The sequence below is a fragment of the Microchirus variegatus genome (genome assembly GCF_963457635.1).
Source record: "Microchirus variegatus genome assembly, chromosome: 5".
NCBI classification, from domain to species: Eukaryota; Metazoa; Chordata; class Actinopteri; order Pleuronectiformes; family Soleidae; genus Microchirus; species Microchirus variegatus.
This window is the reverse complement of record NC_139806.1, coordinates 28,075,504-28,095,599: the sequence shown is the minus strand read 5'-3', so window position 1 is coordinate 28,095,599 and position 20,096 is coordinate 28,075,504. Positions and strand designations below refer to the sequence as shown.

General features: G+C 40.0%; 1 protein-coding gene across 1 annotated transcript; it reads left to right on the top strand.

Moving 5' to 3' along the window:
* Positions 1-462: 462 nt before the first annotated feature.
* LOC310926862 (cullin-5) lies at positions 463-12,272 on the top strand (the record flags this gene model as incomplete). Its single annotated transcript, XM_083889068.1, has 19 exons — positions 463-480; positions 1,601-1,710; positions 1,802-1,901; positions 2,084-2,260; positions 2,354-2,495; positions 4,268-4,413; positions 4,876-4,956; positions 5,132-5,225; positions 5,915-6,045; positions 7,175-7,282; positions 7,367-7,431; positions 7,512-7,644; positions 8,633-8,764; positions 8,864-8,987; positions 9,596-9,771; positions 9,982-10,143; positions 10,234-10,352; positions 11,039-11,162; positions 11,296-12,272. 19 exons carry the CDS (start codon positions 463-465, stop codon positions 11,488-11,490), a joined length of 2,337 nt encoding a protein of 778 aa, XP_083745194.1. The 3' UTR covers positions 11,491-12,272.
* Between the last annotated feature and the right edge of the window lie 7,824 nt (positions 12,273-20,096).

Here is a 20,096-nt window from a genome sequence, read left to right as displayed (position 1 = left end):
ATTAAATAAAATATTCTATTATTTGGAAACTGGAAAGCAAACATGATTTCAGAGATTCATTGAGTTACAAGTTCTAGTTGTTATAATTTATATTGTATATACCTACCACATTGCTATTACACACAACTAAATTTACAAACCATTTACCATCCTGGAATAAACTGCTGTTCTTCATCCTTAAATTTATTCAAAATTTGTATTTTCTTTTAAACTGATTTAAAATAATCAGCTTTGTGAAAAAATCACTTTGTTGAAGTTAAAAGTCCAACATTCGCACTTTTTTTAATCATTAAAAAAATACAAATGGTGTTAAAATAAAATAAAAAACAAGTGCAGATGCTATTTTTTTGTTGTTTCTGTTGTATTCTGTCTATCTCGTGTTTGTTTTTGTATCATGATGTCTTATGAGAAGGCTCGTCTTCAGTTCTCGCGAGATTTTACGAGAGGATAAGTTGAGGGAACATGGCGAATTTGCTAAAGGTAAGCCCCCACTTCAATTCAATTATTGTTGTTTGACGCTCGCCGCAGCGCTTGTCACTTGTCCGCCGTGGTGTCGTCGTTCAGCTCCGACATTAGCGGACAGCGCGGCGCACCTGTGCTCGGCTCCGCTGTCAGCGCCGACTTCAGCGGGGAGCAGTCAACTTACATCTGGCTAACATTAGCTAAGTGCCCATCAGTGATTTTAGCCCTCACAGAATAGCTGCTAAACACAGCTAAAGGTGGAGGAAACAGGGAGTCACGGTGGTGGAGACGGAGCCACAGCGGGAACCACGAACCCGTCGTTAGCTGAAACTGCGCTGAATTATTGAACAATAACCTTTATTTACTTGAGCTCCAAACCCCCACCATCACCATCACCATCACCATCATCATCATCTGTCAGTCAGTGGCTCAGGAGGCTAATGCTGTGCAGCCAATTGAAATACATGCTAAAAGGCTGCCAAAAAGCAACTGTCGTACCTCGTCTCTGTGTGGATTGACTGCAACTTAATCCTGCTGCTGCTACCATGCTAACAAAGCTTAGCTTTCCAGGAACATATGTCAGTCAGTGCTAAATAATAGGACAACAGACGAGGAGTGACACAGGAGTCACTGCTTATAGAGCAAGGGAGAGCTGTTTATTCTGTGTCAAGATATGCCACATATTAACTTAATATACCTGTGTTATGTTCTGTTTTTCACTTAGGACTGGGCAATAATTCATTAATACTATTTACATGGTGTGAAAACCTATTCAATCGCTATATAAATATGGTTCTATGCATTTATAAACTTGTGATTGTGATCTGGAGAAGCTTCCTCGAAGCGATCGCTGCTGCTCGGTCAAAATCCAGCATCTTCAGTCCTCGAAAGACGTTTGTTTTTGTCAAAAGAGGAACGCTTCCTTTTTCCTCTTTTGACCCGGGACAAACACTGGTGTTGCAACCCTAAACCCTAGACTTAAACTGGGTTGTAACAGTCGATTCTTCATTTGTTGTGACAATGATTGTTGGCAATAAATCTTTGATAGGAAAATCCACTTCTGTGTTTTGCCAAATCGTCTCTTAAATGAAATTTAAAATATAACAGTATTGTCAAAGTTTTCCTGTGTGTTTTGTAGAACAAAGGCTCCCTTCAGTTTGAGGACAAATGGGATCTGATGCGTCCCATCGTACTGAAGCTCCTCCGGCAGGAGTCGGTCACCAAACAGCAGTGGTTCGACCTCTTCTCGTAAGTTAACCACACCGAATCTGCTTTGTTAGCGTCGGATGCTCAGACACGGAGAAACAAGGACACGTGTGTCTCCTTTGTGCTTCCACAGAGACGTCCATGCCGTGTGTCTGTGGGATGACAAAGGTCCAGCAAAGATCCACCAGGCCCTCAAAGAGGACATCCTAGATTTCATCAAACAAGCACAAGCTGTAAGACGAGGACCAAACTGGATATTGACGATCCAGAATCTGTTCTTCCAGAACTTACACTTACAGCTTCAAAGCCTTACATTGTTATCACTGAATAACCAGAAACAGTTCAAATGAAAAGCTCTGACTTTTACAGGTGTTAATCAGCTTCCTTTTATGTTTTTGTTTTTGTTCCGTCTCAGCGGGTGCTGAGTCATCAAGATGACACAGCATTGCTGAAGGCCTACATCGCGGAGTGGAGGAAGTTCTTCACGCAGTGCGACATCTTGCCAAAACCTTTCTGCCAGCTGGAAATCACTCTGATGGGAAAACAAGGAAGCAACAAGAAGTCCAACGTGGAGGACAGCATCGTGCGCAAGGTCCGAGGCAGCAGGAGTTTCGAACTGTAGATGTCATGTAGCGTGGGCTCCAAAAGTACGTGAACGTAAACTGACTCTGTTTTTTCTGTGCAGCTGATGCTCGACACGTGGAACGAGTCCATTTTCTCCAACATTAAAAACAGACTTCAAGACAGTGCCATGAAACTCGTCCACGCCGAGAGGCTCGGAGAGGCTTTTGACTCCCAGCTGGTCATCGGAGTGCGAGAGTCCTATGGTGAGATCAACCCACTGTTTCATTATCTTATCAGAAAGGCTTATACGGTGTGTCTGTGGAGACATTAAAGCTGCTTTGAAGCGGAACTAGACCGGAAGTTCCTATTATCGCTGTTTTTTTTGGTGTGTATCTGCGTCATTACCTTGTTTATGAAGCCTGACGGTTCGAAACAAACAGTTCAGCCATTGCTGAGAACGTTGTGTTTTATTGTAATCTCGGGGCTCAACGAGATCACTGAAAATCCCGTACTAGTTACGTAAGCAGCGGTTCTCCTGAACAACCGATCGTCCTGCTCCGGGCGGTAGTCCGGGCACATCCGGTTGCGTACATTGAACCGCAGAAGAAGAATAACGTCCGTTGTGGAAGTGTTTCATGAGCAACAGTGTCTTCTGACTCTGGGTCTGACTCCGGTTTAAAGTCATAAAGGGACTGCGGCGGGGAGTCGTGACGAAGCTATTTTTAAACACTGTTAAAACAATGTTTTGATAATGAGTAGCAATGCATCCACCGCTCCTGAGAGGGAGCTGCGCTTCTGAGAGCTGACGTGATAGATTACGTCACTTCCAGATACCTGGCCAATCACAACACAGGTGGGAAGGCTCTACGCTGGCTGGCCAATCACAACACACTCTGTCTTCTCGGGCGAGATTTATGGCTGAAATAGCGCAACTGACAAGCGCTTCGAAAAGGACAGATTTCAATCGGCTCGTTTACATCAACTAGGAGGATTTTGACCATAAAAACAACTTAATATATGTAAGTAGACCTCCATAACTCACATATATGTGCAACAGGACCACTCTATGTGACCTTTAAGACATGCTCTGAAGTTGACATTGACGTAAATTTTAATATATACAGCTCCGGATATCATGTGACTCCTTTGTTTACACCACCATGTTGGCAGAAAAAGTGATGAACAGTGAACAGTGATGATTTCAAGGCGTCAGAGTTCACGATCAAGCAATATATCACAGAGACTAACAGACTTAATATATCTGATATATTTCTTATTCTGCACCCTGGTGCTTTTCATGAGTAAGGAAACAGCTGGAGTGGACATTATTCCAGACCTGCATCATTACAACATACAGTATTTAACTGTGTAATCAGCTTTCCCTCGTCCGTCTCTGGAGTATGAAACATCGCAATAAAAGTATGTTAAATAACCAAGATGTTAAAGTTAGTTAGTGTTGGATTCTGTATCTGGTTTGAAGTGAAATCTGTTGCGTGTGGATTCCAATCATTTTATCTTCTGTCTTTGCTTTGAGAGCGTTTAATGACTCTGACACCTCTCAGGATCTTTGCTTGTTCCTGACAGTTTTGTTGTCTATCCACCATCTTCTGTTTTCATGTCAGCAGCTAGAGAAAAAGGCGAGTTGTCTGACAAAATACTGCCTGGTTTATACGTCTATGGATTTATACGGCACAGCTTCCTGCCAAAATGGCTTTTTTTGGCTTCTGAGTGTTGTACGATGGAGCTACTTGAGCTCTCGGGTCAGAAAACAGCAGGAGAGGAGAAATAATTCAAAGTGAATCACTGGGGAAATATCCTGCCTCTTTTACTTCTAACACAGACACCAATCATCACCTGGGTGTTTCTGCTGCTGTTGTAAACACATCTGACTCGGATAATCCACCACCATTCATCATTTATGAACGGGCCAATTCATGTCAGAAAACGTTTGTTTTGGATTTGATTCCAGATTTCTTTCCTCCTGATCCAGACACTTTTTTGACTCCCCCTGTTTGTTTGTTTACCCCCTGAACAGTGAATCTTTGCTCCAACCCTGACGACAAGCTGCAGATCTACAGGGACAACTTTGAGAAAGCGTACATGGATTCGACGGAGAGGTTCTACAGAACACAGGCACCCTCCTACCTACAGCAAAATGGCGTCCAGAACTACATGAAATATGTGAGTCGTAGTTGTATTTACAGCTCATTTTGTTCAATCATTACGATTAATCTAAGTGATGTGATCCGAGAAAGAAGTCTTGGATGCTTTTTTCAAATGTATTTCCTGACGTTGTTGCTATTTATTATTTAATTATTACTTTTTAAAACTAGTTTACATAGAGATTTTGTGGTTTCTTTAAGAGAAATTCACTGAATTTTTTTTTTTATTTACACAATAATCTGACATTTTATAGAACAAACATCTACTCAGTTATTCAAATACGTGTCATCATAAATTAGAAAATGTGTATTTTTCTTTTAAAGAGATAAAGCAACTTGCCCACTGTGCGTGCTTTGAACAAGAATATTTCAGGACCAGCTACTTTTATTCAAAGTTTTTATGATTTTTCCTTAAATTTCCTGTAAAATAAATGCCTTAAGTATAATGGCTATTGTAAATGTTTCTGTGTATTTTCTGCAGGCCGATTCAAAACTGAGGGAAGAGGAGAAACGTGCACTACGATACCTGGAGACGAGACGTGACTGTAACTCCGTACAAGCAGTGAGTTTATACACATTTTTACTCATTTTATATGTTTTTCTTCTTCATTTATGTCCTATTTCCACACACAGTAGGGGGGGGGGTTAATGTCCACAGTCAGTTCAAACATTCAAATGACACACACTCTCTCCCGTGACTTTCTACTAAACTGTTTACCTTCTGCTCATCTTCCCAGTTAATGGAGTGTTGCGTCAACGCGCTGGTGACGTCGTTCAAGGAGACCATCTTAGCCGAGTGTCCGGGCATGATCAAGCGCAATGAAACAGAGAGTGAGTACGGCCGGACCGCTCCCACCAAAGGCTCAGCCAGCTCAGGTTTGCACCAGGACATAGCCCTGACCAAACCTCTTTGTCCTGTCCCGTAGTGAACGTTTTGTGTGTTTCCGTCGCTCCTCGTACTCCTTGTACTCCTCGTGCTTTTTCCCTGATCTCTTCATGATCCAGATGTTAAATACAGTAAAAAAATTATCTTCAGGTGCAAATTCAAGTATGAATTTGTGTTTCTTTCTTTGTTGCTTTACCACACACCCTTCTCAGCTAATGCATTAGTACCCCTACATGTGTGTTTGTGTGTGTTTGTTCTGATTTAACAAGTGGTGGAAGAGTCTGCACAGTAATGGATTTTAAAGTAGCCCGTCCTCTGCTCGTATGGTAATGCAGATGCCAAATAAATAAATGCTTACACTTCTATTGTTACAGTATTGAATCAGGCTAATGGTTATTTTTATGATTTGATATGGATGGATTTCTCATTTTTTTTGTAATTTAATCGCTGGGAAATGAAAACAACAGGCAAAACCATAAACATTAATCTCAGGAGAGTGTCTGTGACACTTGTCTGTGTCTGTGTGTGCAATGGTTTAAATCTGTGTGTAGCACTTACACCATCCCCTGTGCTCCCCTCCCTCTGCTCTCATTGTGCCCGGACGGTGATAACATTGTGTTTCTCGTCTCCACAGAGCTGCACCTGATGTTCTCTCTGATGGACAAAGTGCCCAGTGGTATCGAGCCCATGCTGAAGGACCTGGAGGAGCACATCATGAGCGCTGGCCTGGCAGATATGGTGGCTTCAGCTGAGACCATCACATCCGTGAGTGTTCGACCGTGTTCACGCCTGATGTGTACATCTGACACCAGAGATCTGATCACAATATGATAACCAGTAGGTCCAGTGATTAGTGCCGTATGTTTAATGTGTAAAACAAAACTTGGGCTTGCAATTATGTACTTAGGGCTCGGGATTCAATGATTCATCGTTGAATAAATTAATCGTTAACTATTTGAATAATCAATGAACCGTTTCAATGTTTTTTTCAGCTTCTTAAATGTGATTACTTGCTGGTTTCTTTGCTGCACAGAACAAAGAAATCATTAAAACTGAATCGTTTTGGTTTGTGGACAAAACAAGACATTTGAGAGCGTCATTATTTTGACGTTTAGGGAACATTGATCAATAGATCAATATTTCCACATTTCTGACATTATATGGATTAAATTAACACAACAACTAACAATTATGTTCATAATTGATAAATATGCTGTTTATTTTCTCCATTGATTGAGTATATGTTTAGTCTGTATAATGATTGTTTTATTATATGCAGCAAAGAAACCAGAAAATATTCTAAAATATTCCGAAAGCTTGTCTTGATTATTGAAAAATAAACATTCAAAACGATTCATCAATTATCAAAGTAGTTGACAATTAATTTAGTCATCAAATGATCAATAGTCAAATAATCATTGCAGCCCCTAGACCAAACAAATCAATGAATGGAGAAAAAAATAATGAAGCTTTTTTTTTTTTCATTATTAAAACAAGATTTATAATTGTTTTAGCTTCGTAAATGTGAATATTTCCTTTGTTTCTTTGCGCTACATAACAAAGAAATAATTAAAACAATCCTTTTGGTTTGTGGACAAAACAAGACATTCGAGAACATCATCAATTCCAGATTTGACAAACACTGATCGTCATTTTTTGGACCAAACGATTAATCCAGAAAATAATCGACAGATTAATCGATTATGAAAATAATCATTAGTTGCAGCTCTAGATTAATCGATTTCAAGTTTACTCAAATGAGTAAGCGAAAGGATGGGATGAAAACATTACGTTTGTATATTTGTAGAGCCTGAAAATGCATTTGAATGTATGCGTTCATGACGAAAACGGCGACTTTTCACCGTCGATGTGCCTCGTATTTTAACCTTCGCAGGACTCGGAGAAGTACGTGGAGCAGCTGCTCACCTTGTTTAACCGCTTCAGTCGACTGGTGAAAGAGGCTTTTCAGGACGACCCGCGCTTCCTCACGGCCAGAGACAAAGTGAGCTCGACCTCTAACAGGACACTGTCGTTTTCAAAGTGTCAGGTTTGGGTCTTAACTCCTTTGTTTCAAACCTCTCCACAGGCGTACAAAGCTGTAGTGAACGATGCCACTATATTTAAACTAGAACTTCCTCTGAAGCAGAAAGGGTAAGATGTGTGAGATTCAGCTCTTTGTAATGTGAACGATTAAGGGAAACACGTTTGACTTCTTTGTTTTGTGTTCTCAGGGTTGGTTTGAAAACTCAACCTGAGTCCAAATGTCCAGAGCTGCTGGCCAACTACTGTGACATGCTGTTGAGGAAAACACCACTGAGCAAGAAACTCACCTCTGAGGAGATCGAAGCAAAACTCAAGGAAGTAGTAAGTCGCGCTGAGCCTTTATGTTTTGCCCTAATGTGTTTTTTTAAAAATGTTTTTTGACAAATATATGCTCACAATGCAAGTGATTCACTGAACGTAGACGCCCTGAGCCAATCGGTACTTCAGTTTTATCTGGAAAAAGTCAGCAGACGCCATGACTTTGTGCCAGAAATGTCTTCCCATCACAATGCTTCTTGGCACAGTTACCCCAAAAAAGGAGCCTTGATAAAAGGCTTTTGTAGCTTCTTACAAAGATTTTAATTTAATAATTAGAATTTTAGGCCTGAAACGCGTAAAAGAAAATAGGAATGAAGTCTTAATTGTCTTAACATTAATTGAAAACTGCCTCTTTTAAGTTCGACTTGCAGAAATACTCGTCTGGGCTGTAGTTCTCTCTCAATGATGTGGATATTTAGTTTTAATATTAACTACACAATGCACATGATATAAATAGAGAGAGTTGGAAAAACAAAGCCTGTACATAAGTTTACATGTTTTTGGCTTTTATTTCCACATTTAAACAAAAAATTCCAAACAAATGTTATTTTAAATATGTTTTATACTGTTCAAATTTAACACACCTACAGTGTTTCTTCATTTTAAGTTGTTGATACACTATTCTAGCATGCTGTAAATGGTAAATAACTGACAGATATTTAGTTATTCTGGAAAAGTGGGCAAAAGCTTTGACTCACAGGACACTTTCTGGCCCTTTTTATGGTTAAAATAAGCAAAAAGCTTAGGTGTCAACTGTTTTTCAATAATTAAAACAAGTTTTCAGGTTTTTAAGTTGCTCAAATGTGAATATTTTCTGGTTTCTTTTCTCCATACAACAAAGAAATCATTCAAAGTGAATAATTTTTGGTTTTAAGAGAAAATGGCACAATGACTTTAAATTCAACAAAATACCAGCTGGATATTGATTTTTAAAGACTTCATAGTTTCATGATATCTTTGCAGAAATAATGCTGTGTGCGCTCTTTTGCAGTTATTAGTACTGAAATACGTCCAGAACAAAGATGTGTTCATGCGCTACCACAAAGCTCACCTGACCCGTCGACTCATCCTGGACATTTCAGCCGACAGTGAGATAGAGGAGAACATGGTGGAGTGGCTCAGGGTAAGAACACGGCGTGTGTTTGATCTCGCTGTGAAATTATCATCTGAAATGTGTTCGATTGCTCATCATCATAAGTGATGTGTTCTTGATTCCAAACAGGAAGTAGGGATGCCGGCTGACTATGTCAACAAACTGGCCCGGATGTTTCAGGACATCAAGGTTTCAGAGGATCTCAACCAGTCTTTCAAAGAAATGCATAAGCATAATAAACTCGCTTTACCAGGTAAGAAGGAGAGGTTTTAGAACATCTTTTTTCCTTCTATTTAATGATAAATTATATAAAAACAGGAAACACAAATGGTTTGTCTCAACAATCTACATTTTACATCTGCACTCCAGTGCAATTATATACTGTGTTTTTTAATAAGAACAATGTGTAAACTAAACTTTAATTAAATTTAACAGTTCAAAAAAGACAAAAAAGGGTTTTATTGACTTGACTAATTGAATAGTAATTGGACAATTAATAAGCATAACTCAGTAAAAGGTGAATTTATTGTCCCAAGTACATCTTTATTTCACAAGTAGATTCTCAAAGACTGGGTCAGGACCCACAGATGGGTCGTGGGAGATGTTTTTTAGGTCCACAGACAAATTTGCATAATTTTCCCAACCTTTTAGTTCATGTTTATGAGTGTATGTGGGGAATAACATTCATAAAATCAAGTTTTAATTTGTTTCTCAAACACATTTTGGAGGTGTTACAGATATGGCTGTACATTTTGTGTCACGATAGTTCTTAAACACTAATTTACATTATTCTTCATCACAGTTTAGGACTTAAATATATTGTAAAGCTGTAAATTGAAGTAACCGTGCGTCTCCCTGCAGCCGACTCGGTCAACATTAAGATCCTGAACGCTGGAGCGTGGTCGAGGAGCAGCGAGAAGGTGTTTGTCTCTCTTCCTACAGAACTGGAGGATTTGATACCAGAGGTAGAAGATTTCTATAAGAAGAACCACAGTGGAAGGAAACTGCACTGGCACCACCTCATGTCCAACGGCATCGTGAGTGAAACTTCTGTTCATAAAAGCAAAAATCCATAGAATTGTTGAAAAGTTGTGGTAATATTCTCACATATATGCATATATTACTTATTTAATCCTGGTTCTGTTGCTATTTTACCTTCTCAAAAACCAGAATAAAGCTCATTATCAGTGAGACCACAACTTGTTCCTGCTCGATCTGTGTATATTTTTGCTGCCTTATTTGTCCAGATAACGTTTAAGAATGAGGTGGGTCAGTATGATCTGGAGGTGACCACCTTCCAGCTGGCTGTGCTGTTCGCCTGGAACCAGAGGCCGAGGGAGAGAATCAGCTTCGAGAACCTCAAGCTCGCCACCGAGCTGCCGGACGCAGAACTACGACGCACTCTCTGGGTAAAAGACGCCCGACATGCAGTTTGTTATTGACTTTGATTTATTTTTATCTCCCTCTGAACTCATCATGTTCTCCTCCTCCCGTCTCAGTCTCTGGTGGCGTTTCCCAAACTGAAGCGGCAGGTGTTGTCGTACGAGCCGTCCGTGTCTTCACCCAAAGACTTTGCAGAGGGAACGCTATTCTACGTCAACCAGGAGTTTTCGCTTATGTAAGGAACCATGTGACAAAAGTCAAAATATACTTCATCTGTCTCTGTTAAACAGAACATTCCACGTAAATGTATGGAGTAGTAGTAGTAGTTTTCGTAATTTATTAATCTGTCTGGTTTTGTCCACAAACCAAAATGATTAAGTTTTAATGATTTCTTTGTTATGCAAAGAAACAAAGAAAATATTCACGTATAACATTTTTAAAAGCTTCAAACCGATTAATCACTTGTCAGAATAGTTGACGATTAATTTAGTAATCGATTAATAATCCATTAATTGTTTCAGCTCTACGTAAAAGTCTTAAAATCTACTTCTTTGTGACTTTATCCTGCTTTAAGGCAACCTTCTGTGTCTGTAAATTTAAGTTAACCGTCACTCAGGCTGCAAGGATTATTCGATCTTTCAATAATTACAACATATTTTCAGATGTTTATTACAAAGAAAATATTAAAGAGGGGAAGCAGGAAAACAAAACATCCGGTTTACTTTTCAGAATAAAACACCCTGTGTTTACACCACATGGTATTTCACGTAAATCCATCACTAAATAGAATCCTTGCTACCCCTGCATGTGCCTGTGTCATCAGTCGGTAGAAATACTGCTCGGTTTGTTGAGTTTACAGTTCCTGATTAAAAATGACCAAACTGTACTTTGAGAATATTTTTTGTTTTTGTAATTTTACAGAAAAAACTCAAAGGTCCAGAAAAGGGGGAAGATTAACCTGATTGGTCGGCTGCAGCTCACCACGGAGCGAATGAGAGAAGAGGAGAACGAGGGCATCGTCCAGCTCAGGATACTAAGGACACAGGTATGTGGACGAGTGCGCAGCATGGTGGCGCTCTCTACTCTTATGTTACTCCACCTGCTGTGAATAAATGTTATCCTCTGTGTAATCTATCTGTTTTGACCTTTTTTCCCCCCACGTTTCCCACGTCGTCCAGGAGGCCATAATCCAGATCATGAAGATGAGGAAGCGCATCAACAACGCGCAGCTGCAGACTGAGCTGGTCGAGATCCTCAAGAACATGTTTTTACCACAGAAGAAGATGATCAAGGAGCAGATCGAGTGGCTGATCGATCACAAGTACATAAAGCGGGATGAGACGGATATAAACACCTTCATCTACATGGCGTAGCATATGTGTGTGGACCGTTGGTTTCAGTGGATCAGGCCTGATGGACACAGGAGAACTTCCAGGCTTCCCATCCTCTATTTAAAAAAAGAAGAAAAAAGATAAAACAAATAAAAAATCACACAAACTTGTGCAGGGAGCATGAATTAAAGACTAAGAGCTATTTAAAAAGAAAAGGTGGAACTTCCTGCCTTGAAGTTGTACAAAGAAGAAAAGAGGAATGCAGCAGTTGCATTGGGAGGCTTCGTCAAGTGGTTGTGACCGTTTTTAGTCGGACGGACTTTCCCTTCGTTGTCCACAAGAGGCTGTTTGTTTGTTTTTTGGTGACGTGGCGTGATGTGTGTCATCTGGGTCGGCGACAACGACACTCCTGCTCATCGCTTGTGTGAGTCTAAAGGAATGCAGACAGGAAGGAACTCTAATCCACGTCCATCCCAACCCAGAGCAAAAAACACACACGGCGACACCACGACCCTCCATCCAGGCCCGGACACCGTCGTCCAGTGACCAAGCACTTAATCCAGAATAAAGAGCCAGACCGAAGCACTTGACAGTTTCCAGGACTGAATCAGTCAGCGATGACTCTCAATCATATCAAATCCTCTGTCTCCCTGTTTTATTAAAAGAATAATCAGGACACGACAGAGTAAGCGCGCGGAGGGAGGAGGGAAAAAATTAGCATATTGCTACAATCAAGTCCCATTTCCGTCGTCTGACAAATGTACTGAAAGAAGCAGATGTGGTGTTGGTGAGTTTTAAAATGGAAGCTGTCTCTTTTCTCTGCAGGAAACCTTTGGAGAAGAGGCGGAGGTCAGTATTACACTTGGTAAATACCACAGTTCAAGACGAAAAGAGTGTATGCGACAAGTGAAATGATTAAATAAACAGCACCTTATTATAAAAACAAACAAAAAACATTATGGCCTCTCATTCATCCTCATTCAGTTCTGTCATGTTTCAGCTTTCAGAAAAAGCCATTTGCATTCATAACACTACGAATAGTTCATTTTGATATCTATAATAAGCTATAGTGTACATTCACACAGTGAAACACTATAAGAAAATGTTTGAGTTTAATATAAGCTTAATTATATTTTATTAAAAGAAACAGGAGTTCCTTTAGTCTCATTCTCAGTCTGATTCTAAATGATTTAATTCACAGTGACATGTTTTCCAAAGTGAACTCCCCATCCATCTTCAATAGCTGTAGTGACAACAAGTGACCAGTAGATGGTGCCAAAGCCACACGACACCGGTTAAATCCAGTTGAATCATCTGTTGTGGAGGATGTATTAATACTACTACTGTTTTTAATAGAGCCATAGAAAGTTATATGATTTTTTTTAGCTTCTTAAATATGAAAATGTTCAGGTTTACTTGCTCTGCTATGACAGTAAAATGGATTATCTTTTATATAAGGAAAAAATGAATGAGAATGTGTTTATTTATATTACATTTTTTTGGACTATCTCATCAATGAATGATCATGAGAATATTTGTTAGTTGCAGCCCTAAACCAGTTCAACACCTGCTTAACAATTTAGTTTTATTACAAAACAAACTATCAAAGGAAAAACAGTTTAATTTTATGATATTTTGTCCAAAGGATTTTGTCATTCATATGACCCAGCCTTAAAAAAACAAAACATCTAGGGATGGATTCAGATGAAAATATAAATTATCTTAACTCACACTTCACAAAAGTGAAGAGACAAATGTCAAATTTCTACACGAATCCTACAATACCCAATAAGAATGTGTAACAATCCTGACAGGAAACACCAAACTACCCTGGATGTTAAGCAAAAATATATGAATAACCAGCAAATTTCAAGATATTGTTTGACGAGGTAACAAAATCCATCATTTTGACTTGTGTTTGTGGACATTTTATTTTAATTATCATTATTATTGTTTAAAACTATACATTAATTGTATTTTTCATTTAGTATGTTGTCACCTGTAGCGTGTTTTATTATTCATCAACACATGTGTATTTAAAATATATTATTTTTCTTCTTATTGTTCTATTCAAACTGGAGTAAACAGAGCATTTTCTTGTTCTATTTGGTATTTAACAGGGATTTCCTTTCATTTATTTTCATTCAAAAATCTTCCAGTCAGGGCTATTTTCTGCTGTCTGAACATTTCTGTTGCTGACACAGAAACCTAGAATGAAACTGGCTGTATATTCTTTTTCCTCGGGCTGTAATTAGGTGGATATTTTCTCTCTTAATTACAGCACAAAGCTTCCTCTTTTTATTTCTAACAAAGAGGATTTACAGCAGGCCTGATTGCTCCGCGCATGCGCAGTCTGCACCATCTTCCTCCCCCATCCTCCTCCTCCTCCTCTGAGCAGGACCACTTTTACAGCTTGACAGAGGAAAATATGCTACTTCCGGTATGTACCTTCAAAATTATGGGATATATTGCTTCCTTTCTTAATTAGTTAATTTAGCGGCTTAATTAAGTGCTGTTTATTTGAAGAGTCGTTTTCCGTGAAGGTTTTTGGAGTGAAAACGAAGAATGGGAGACTCAAAATGGCGGCGTTGACGTAGCAACAGGTGCCAGGCAATTAAGGTAAGCTAATTAGCTAATTACGTGTTAAATTGATTAATAATATCACATATAACACATTAATTATTTGGGAGACTATTTCTTTGTTAAAGACTGTATAAATTACACTTTCTGACGATATCGTTTGTCGTCTATATCCAACCCAAGCAAACACACTTTGAACTGTTACTGTACCGGTACAAGACTTCCCCGAGAATTATCACCCTTTTCAGTTTGTTCCCGTATAAAAGTGATTTATTGATAGTTATCAGTAAAAGCAGATGTTTTAGGCAAACACGAACTGTTAATAGTGAATTCGGCTTACTCCATTTTTCCGGAAATTAAACTAACACAAGTTTAAAGTAGGGATATATCAACCTCCCTCGATTGGTTTTGGGTGTACCCGAGTACAACATTCTGGTATTTGGCTCATTTTATACAATTTCTCTTTATTTTAAGGTTTCTACATACTTTACCTTATATTAATTATGTGGAAATGTCACTTTTATTCCAAAGCAGATTACAGGACTCGAACAAGCAATTATGTACTTTTTAAACAGAAAATGAAGACCAGTCACTGTTTGGAAAGAACAGGTGTAAAGAACGAAATTAATTACATTGACGTTTGAATCATGAGAAATCCATGATTTGTAAAAAAAAAAATTATAATTATATGTTTTAAGAACATAAACATTAGTATATGATGTAAAATCGGACTATCATATTTCTGGAATAGTCGGAAAAATGTTCGCTCTCCCTTGTGGCACAAGCAGTCAAGTTACTCAGTTGAAATGTTAAAACAATTCTTTACTAACGGTCATAACGGAAATTCACTGCAATCAACTTACAGCAAGCATGTTATTCTAATAGATGTTCACAGCTTAATCGTCATACCCATGTAGAACTATAGAAATGTCAATTATAGCTGTTTTAATTAAATGTTTAGGCAAAAATCGTGCAAGATTTGCACTTTTTTGTAAATAAAACACTTTTATTTTGAAATCAGGAGAACGGCGCTTCCTGCCTTGTCCACCGCCTCCCGGTGTGCTCCGCGGCAGCTTGACGCTGCTGAGGTGAGGCGAGGAGGAGGAGAGCGGAGCTCCGCCAGCGGATCAGGGGAGAGCGAGCGAGCGAGGTGAGGAACCCCAGCAGCCCCAGGAGAGCGAGAGCCGGACCGGCTGGACCCCCGGAGGAGGACCCGAGAGGGAACCGAGTTGCCACGGGAGAGGCCTCAGTCCAGGTAACCGCGGTGAAACCGCTCCGCATCGCTTTCTCCCGGGGAGGCAGGTGCGTTTTAGAGGCGCTGCTGGAGAACCGCAAGCTAGTTGTTAAATCTCAGAAGATGCCAGGATCATGTTACTATCTCACCCGTATGTGTGGCTTCTGTGTCCGGGCAGATATATCCGCGGGCCCGTGTGAAATTGGCTTTTACTTAGCGAATAAATAGCGGAATATATCGGGTATTCAGAGCCGCAGTTCAGGCTTGTTCACTGCCTCTGCTCTGTTTTCTTATCCAGCACAAGACACGGCTGTTAATTAGATATTAAAAATATGGTGCATTTATTATTCATTTAACGACATTCAATTTGGTTTTTTTTTACGAAATAATTATGATTTACAGGAAAATTCACAGCCACATGTGAAGCCAGAGCTGGAAAACAAATCCACATCTCTTCAGGGTGATATGTTAGAATTTAGCACTAATTCCTTTGTGTGCAAAGTGAAGGGATTTCTAAGTTTTGTTGTCAGGGTCCGGTGTTTGTGCCGCCTCTGTCTCTGGAGCCTGTTTTCCACTGCATGAGGAGTGATAAATTAATCATCTCACAAGTGTATTGTTCTGCAGAGCACCAAGAGGGGAATGATGTGTGCACATTAACAGCAAATGCCCGCGTGGAAAGCAGCCATTTACACCGTTTGGCGTGCGTTGTGTTTCTGAAAGTGGGATCAAGAGACTACTATAGCTCCTGTAGACGGGGGATTCCCTGCCACTGAAATGTCAGAGTACTGCACTCTTCACTCGGGCTGCAACAATTAATCGATTAATCAGCTGTTTTTGTGTTTGTTTTAATAATTACAACAGGTTTTCTGATTTTTCCGCTTCCTAAATGTGAATACTTTCATTTTTTTTGCTCTATACAACAAAGGAATCATTAAAGTTGAATAATTTGATTAAAAACGTCATAGCTTTTTAGGTTTGGGAACCAGTAATTGACATTTTCGGACATTTTATGGACCAAGAAAGATGAATCGACGACGAAAATAACTGTTATCTCCACACCTGCCTTACATGCCATCTCTGATTTAATAATAATCTTCTCATACAGCGCTTTAAAGTTAATTTGAGAGTGCAATAGAGGTCTCTTGTGTCTCAGTCTGACTGGACAACTGACAAAAACCTCACTGTCTCGCTCTAATATGTGTCCAGACGGCATTATTGTTTATTAAAAATGTGTCTGAACCTCAAAAAAAATCTTTAACAATGAGGTTAAATTTGTGAGTGAGTGCATCCTGGAGCAAAAACAATTGTTGATATTTTTTTGCACTTACTGTACGCTCCGGCTGATGTCTTTCATTATCTATCAAATCCAAACGTATGGGGAGCTTTTTTTATGTAGTGTAAGTATTGGATGTCATGACATGGGCCAAGCCCTCAGTGACTGGCAACAGGAGAAGACACTGCAGAGAGGAGATCACGATGCTGGGAGGATGGGAAGCTGGGATAGCCCTCCTCCTCCTCCTCCTCCTCCCTGATGCAGGAGGAGGAAGAGAGGGGGGGTTGATGAGGAAAGGTCTGGCGCACCCCTCCCTCTCTCTCCCTGGTATACTGGTGCATTACTGCTCCCTGTTCTCTTCTGAGTGTAATCAGCCTGTCAGGAACAGCAGACTCAATCAGTCACTAACCCTCCTCCTCCTCCTCCACCACCTCCACCACCAGCATCACCACATACACTCTCTGCTCCTCCCCTGATCTCTGACCAGAACACCGGCAGAATCTGTCGCTGCCTGCTGAGCCCGTTAATGGTGTGATGCAGGTTTTTGCGAGCAGTTATAATCACGGCTTCCGTTGGGGCTCGAAGTGTTTCCCCTCGATCGCACATCATCATTATCGTCTTGTCTGGCACTCCAGGTGTTGATATTGTCATTATATAGCCCATAATATTCATGCGTTTTCATGTAGAGTATTTGCTTGAATGTTCAGTTTTGCAATTCTGAGCATCGAGCATTTGGGGAAAGAGTGGCATCTCATACAGGTGGAATTACTTGTTTGAACTCATCCTGTAATAAGGCTGCGATTATTTGTTGATCAATGTCCTCAAATGTCTTGTTTTGTCCACAAACCAAAACTATTCAGCTTTGAATTAATCACTTTGTCAGAAGGAGCAAAGAAACAACTAAATTCACAATTAAGAAGCTGAAAAAAGACTCAATGAATCGTCAACTGTTTTGATCATCCATTAATCGGTTTGAAGCATTTTTCATTGTAAAAAACAAGATTTCTGATTGTTTTAGCATCTTAAATGTGAATATTTTCTTTTCGTTTCTTTGCTCCACATAACAAAGAAATCATTAAAACTGAATCATTTTGGTTTGTGGACAAAACAGGACATTGGACAATCGATTACAAAAATAATTGTTAGTTCCAGCTCTAACTCAAACCGATTAATCAATTATCAACATTTTATGACATTTCATGGACCCAATAACTGACCCAACAATCGACAGATAATCGTTGCAGAACAAGATGCTGCAAAATCAAAACAAACATTTAAAGATACACGAGAAGTAAAAATTTACTTGTACGGCCCATTTGATTCTTTAAAAACAACATGTCCTTGGTTTAAAGAGGACAAGAAAGCTTCTTGGCTGACTCCTTCATGCACTCGCTCAGTGCAGCAGTATTGAATTTGTCAGTGACAAAACTCTGTGGCCTACAGTCAGTAGCAACAGCCTGGCAACAACAGTTAAAGTAACACACGCTTCTCCTCGCCGTGCTGCCACTGAGAGTGTGCTGATTCTGCACATACTGTCACTGTAACATCTTTTGATTTGTTCCCCGGTCGTTTGTTTGAGCAGAAAACAGCGTTTGGTTTGTTGATGCTGAAACGCAGGCGCTGTCCGTGGTGCTGGTTTAACTGGGGTAAGAAGGTCAGGCGCTCTCCATGGTGCCTGGGCTCATGCCACTGTTGATCTTTTTCACAGTGCAGCACCTGCAGGTTGTTTGTTGCATTGTGGTCGTTGTTGTTGTTAGGTCACTTTCTTTTATTATATAATAGGGATGGTTCATGTTTATTTTGTTGTGGTTTATGGCCACACAGTGGTGTAGTGGCTAGTATGTGATGTTCTCCCTGTGTGTGTGGGTTTTCTCTGGGTTCTCTGGTTTCTCGTTGTGGCTCGACTCTAGACCTTTTGATATTGTTTTCCATTACTATAGTATCTCCTCTAAGTGGGGGGAATCATAACATGGCTGCATAAAACTGTTGTGACGTTTTACATGCGACACAAACTCACAACTACTGACTTGAAAAGCAGTTGTTTTCTGTGTAACTGAATCAGTAGAATCAGTTCATTAAAAAGATTTGTTCACAGAATCGTTCAGTACTTCCTCCATGACCACATCACTGAACTGACATTTTAAATATTGAGATTTTAGACGTTTCCTTTGCTAAATGTTGGAGATTAATGCATGTTTTCAGGATTTTTAAGTGTTTTAACGGATTTAACTTATGATTGTGTCTGACGTCATCCTTGGAACCTCTCCAGAGCAGGTACTAAACAAATACCAGGTACTAAGTCCAGTCGTGCTGGAACTGTGTCGTGGAAAAAGCGCCAATAGTCTGCGGTGACACTGCACAGTGCCACACAGCAGCAGCTGAACCAGATGAAAGTTGACATCTGCTGACCAGCAGTAACTCCTGTTCACTGCCCAATGAAGCAGAGTAAATTTGCAGTCTGGACTCTGGAGCTGCAACGATTACAAAATGAATCGCCAGCTATTTGAATATATGAATCGGTTTGAGTTTTCAGCTTTGTAAATGTGACTATTTTCTGGCTTCTTTGCTCCAGATAAACATAGAAATCATTCAAACTGAATCATCTTAGTTCCTGGTTGAAACAAGACAGATTAATAGACTATAATAAAAAACAATCTTTACTTACAGCCCTTGTCTGGACCTGTTTACGTATGTGTTGTTCAGTTACAGCAGAGATCGTAGGAGGAACAGAACTGGTAGAAAGCCCTGAATATCACGTGACTGCTCACGCTGCCATGTTGGCAGGAAAAGCTCCTGAAAAATGAACGGTACCAGTGCCAGTTTTGAACATTAAGGGCCTGATTTACTAAAGCTTTGCGCGTGCAAAAACGTGTGCAAACTGGATTGCACACGTATATTTGCGTTGATGCTGATCTACTAACAGGGCGCAACGAGGATCGCTTCCCTCAGACGTACAAAATAGCACTCGCAACCCATTTAGCGTTCTTGCCTTAATGCATATGCAATATGGGGCGTTTACACGCTATTTTGCGTGTGATGGGAGGAGAAAATGTAAATATGTTATTTTAGCACTCGCAAAGTGATTTATCAAACCTGAAACTGATTGCGGTGTTTATTTTTGCGTCTATATTTAGCACGTTTGAAAGGCAGGTCTTAACTGGCACAGCGGTGCGCACACATGGCTGCAGTTATTTACAGTTATATATATTTGTAAATCAGGAAATTACGCTTTTCCAGAGCATGTTTAACTACGCGTTCACAGATGACGCACATTCATTTCTTATTTGGTATATCTGAATAAATTAAATATAGATATCCATAGGAGAAATGCGTGTTTGTACTGGTATGGGCTTACCTTGGTCTGCAATTTGTGGTTCAAGGAGGGGTCGTACCTATGTTCCCCGGTTAAGACCGGAGGCTCTAACCTGGTCTACTCTCGGTGCACTGCGAAGTGCAGGTGGCACAGTGCGCGAACGTCACCAAAACCTCACAGGCAGGTTACCCTAACCATAACCCTTCCAGATCAAAGGCTGTTGGCACGCGTAATGGAAACTCAGCCTG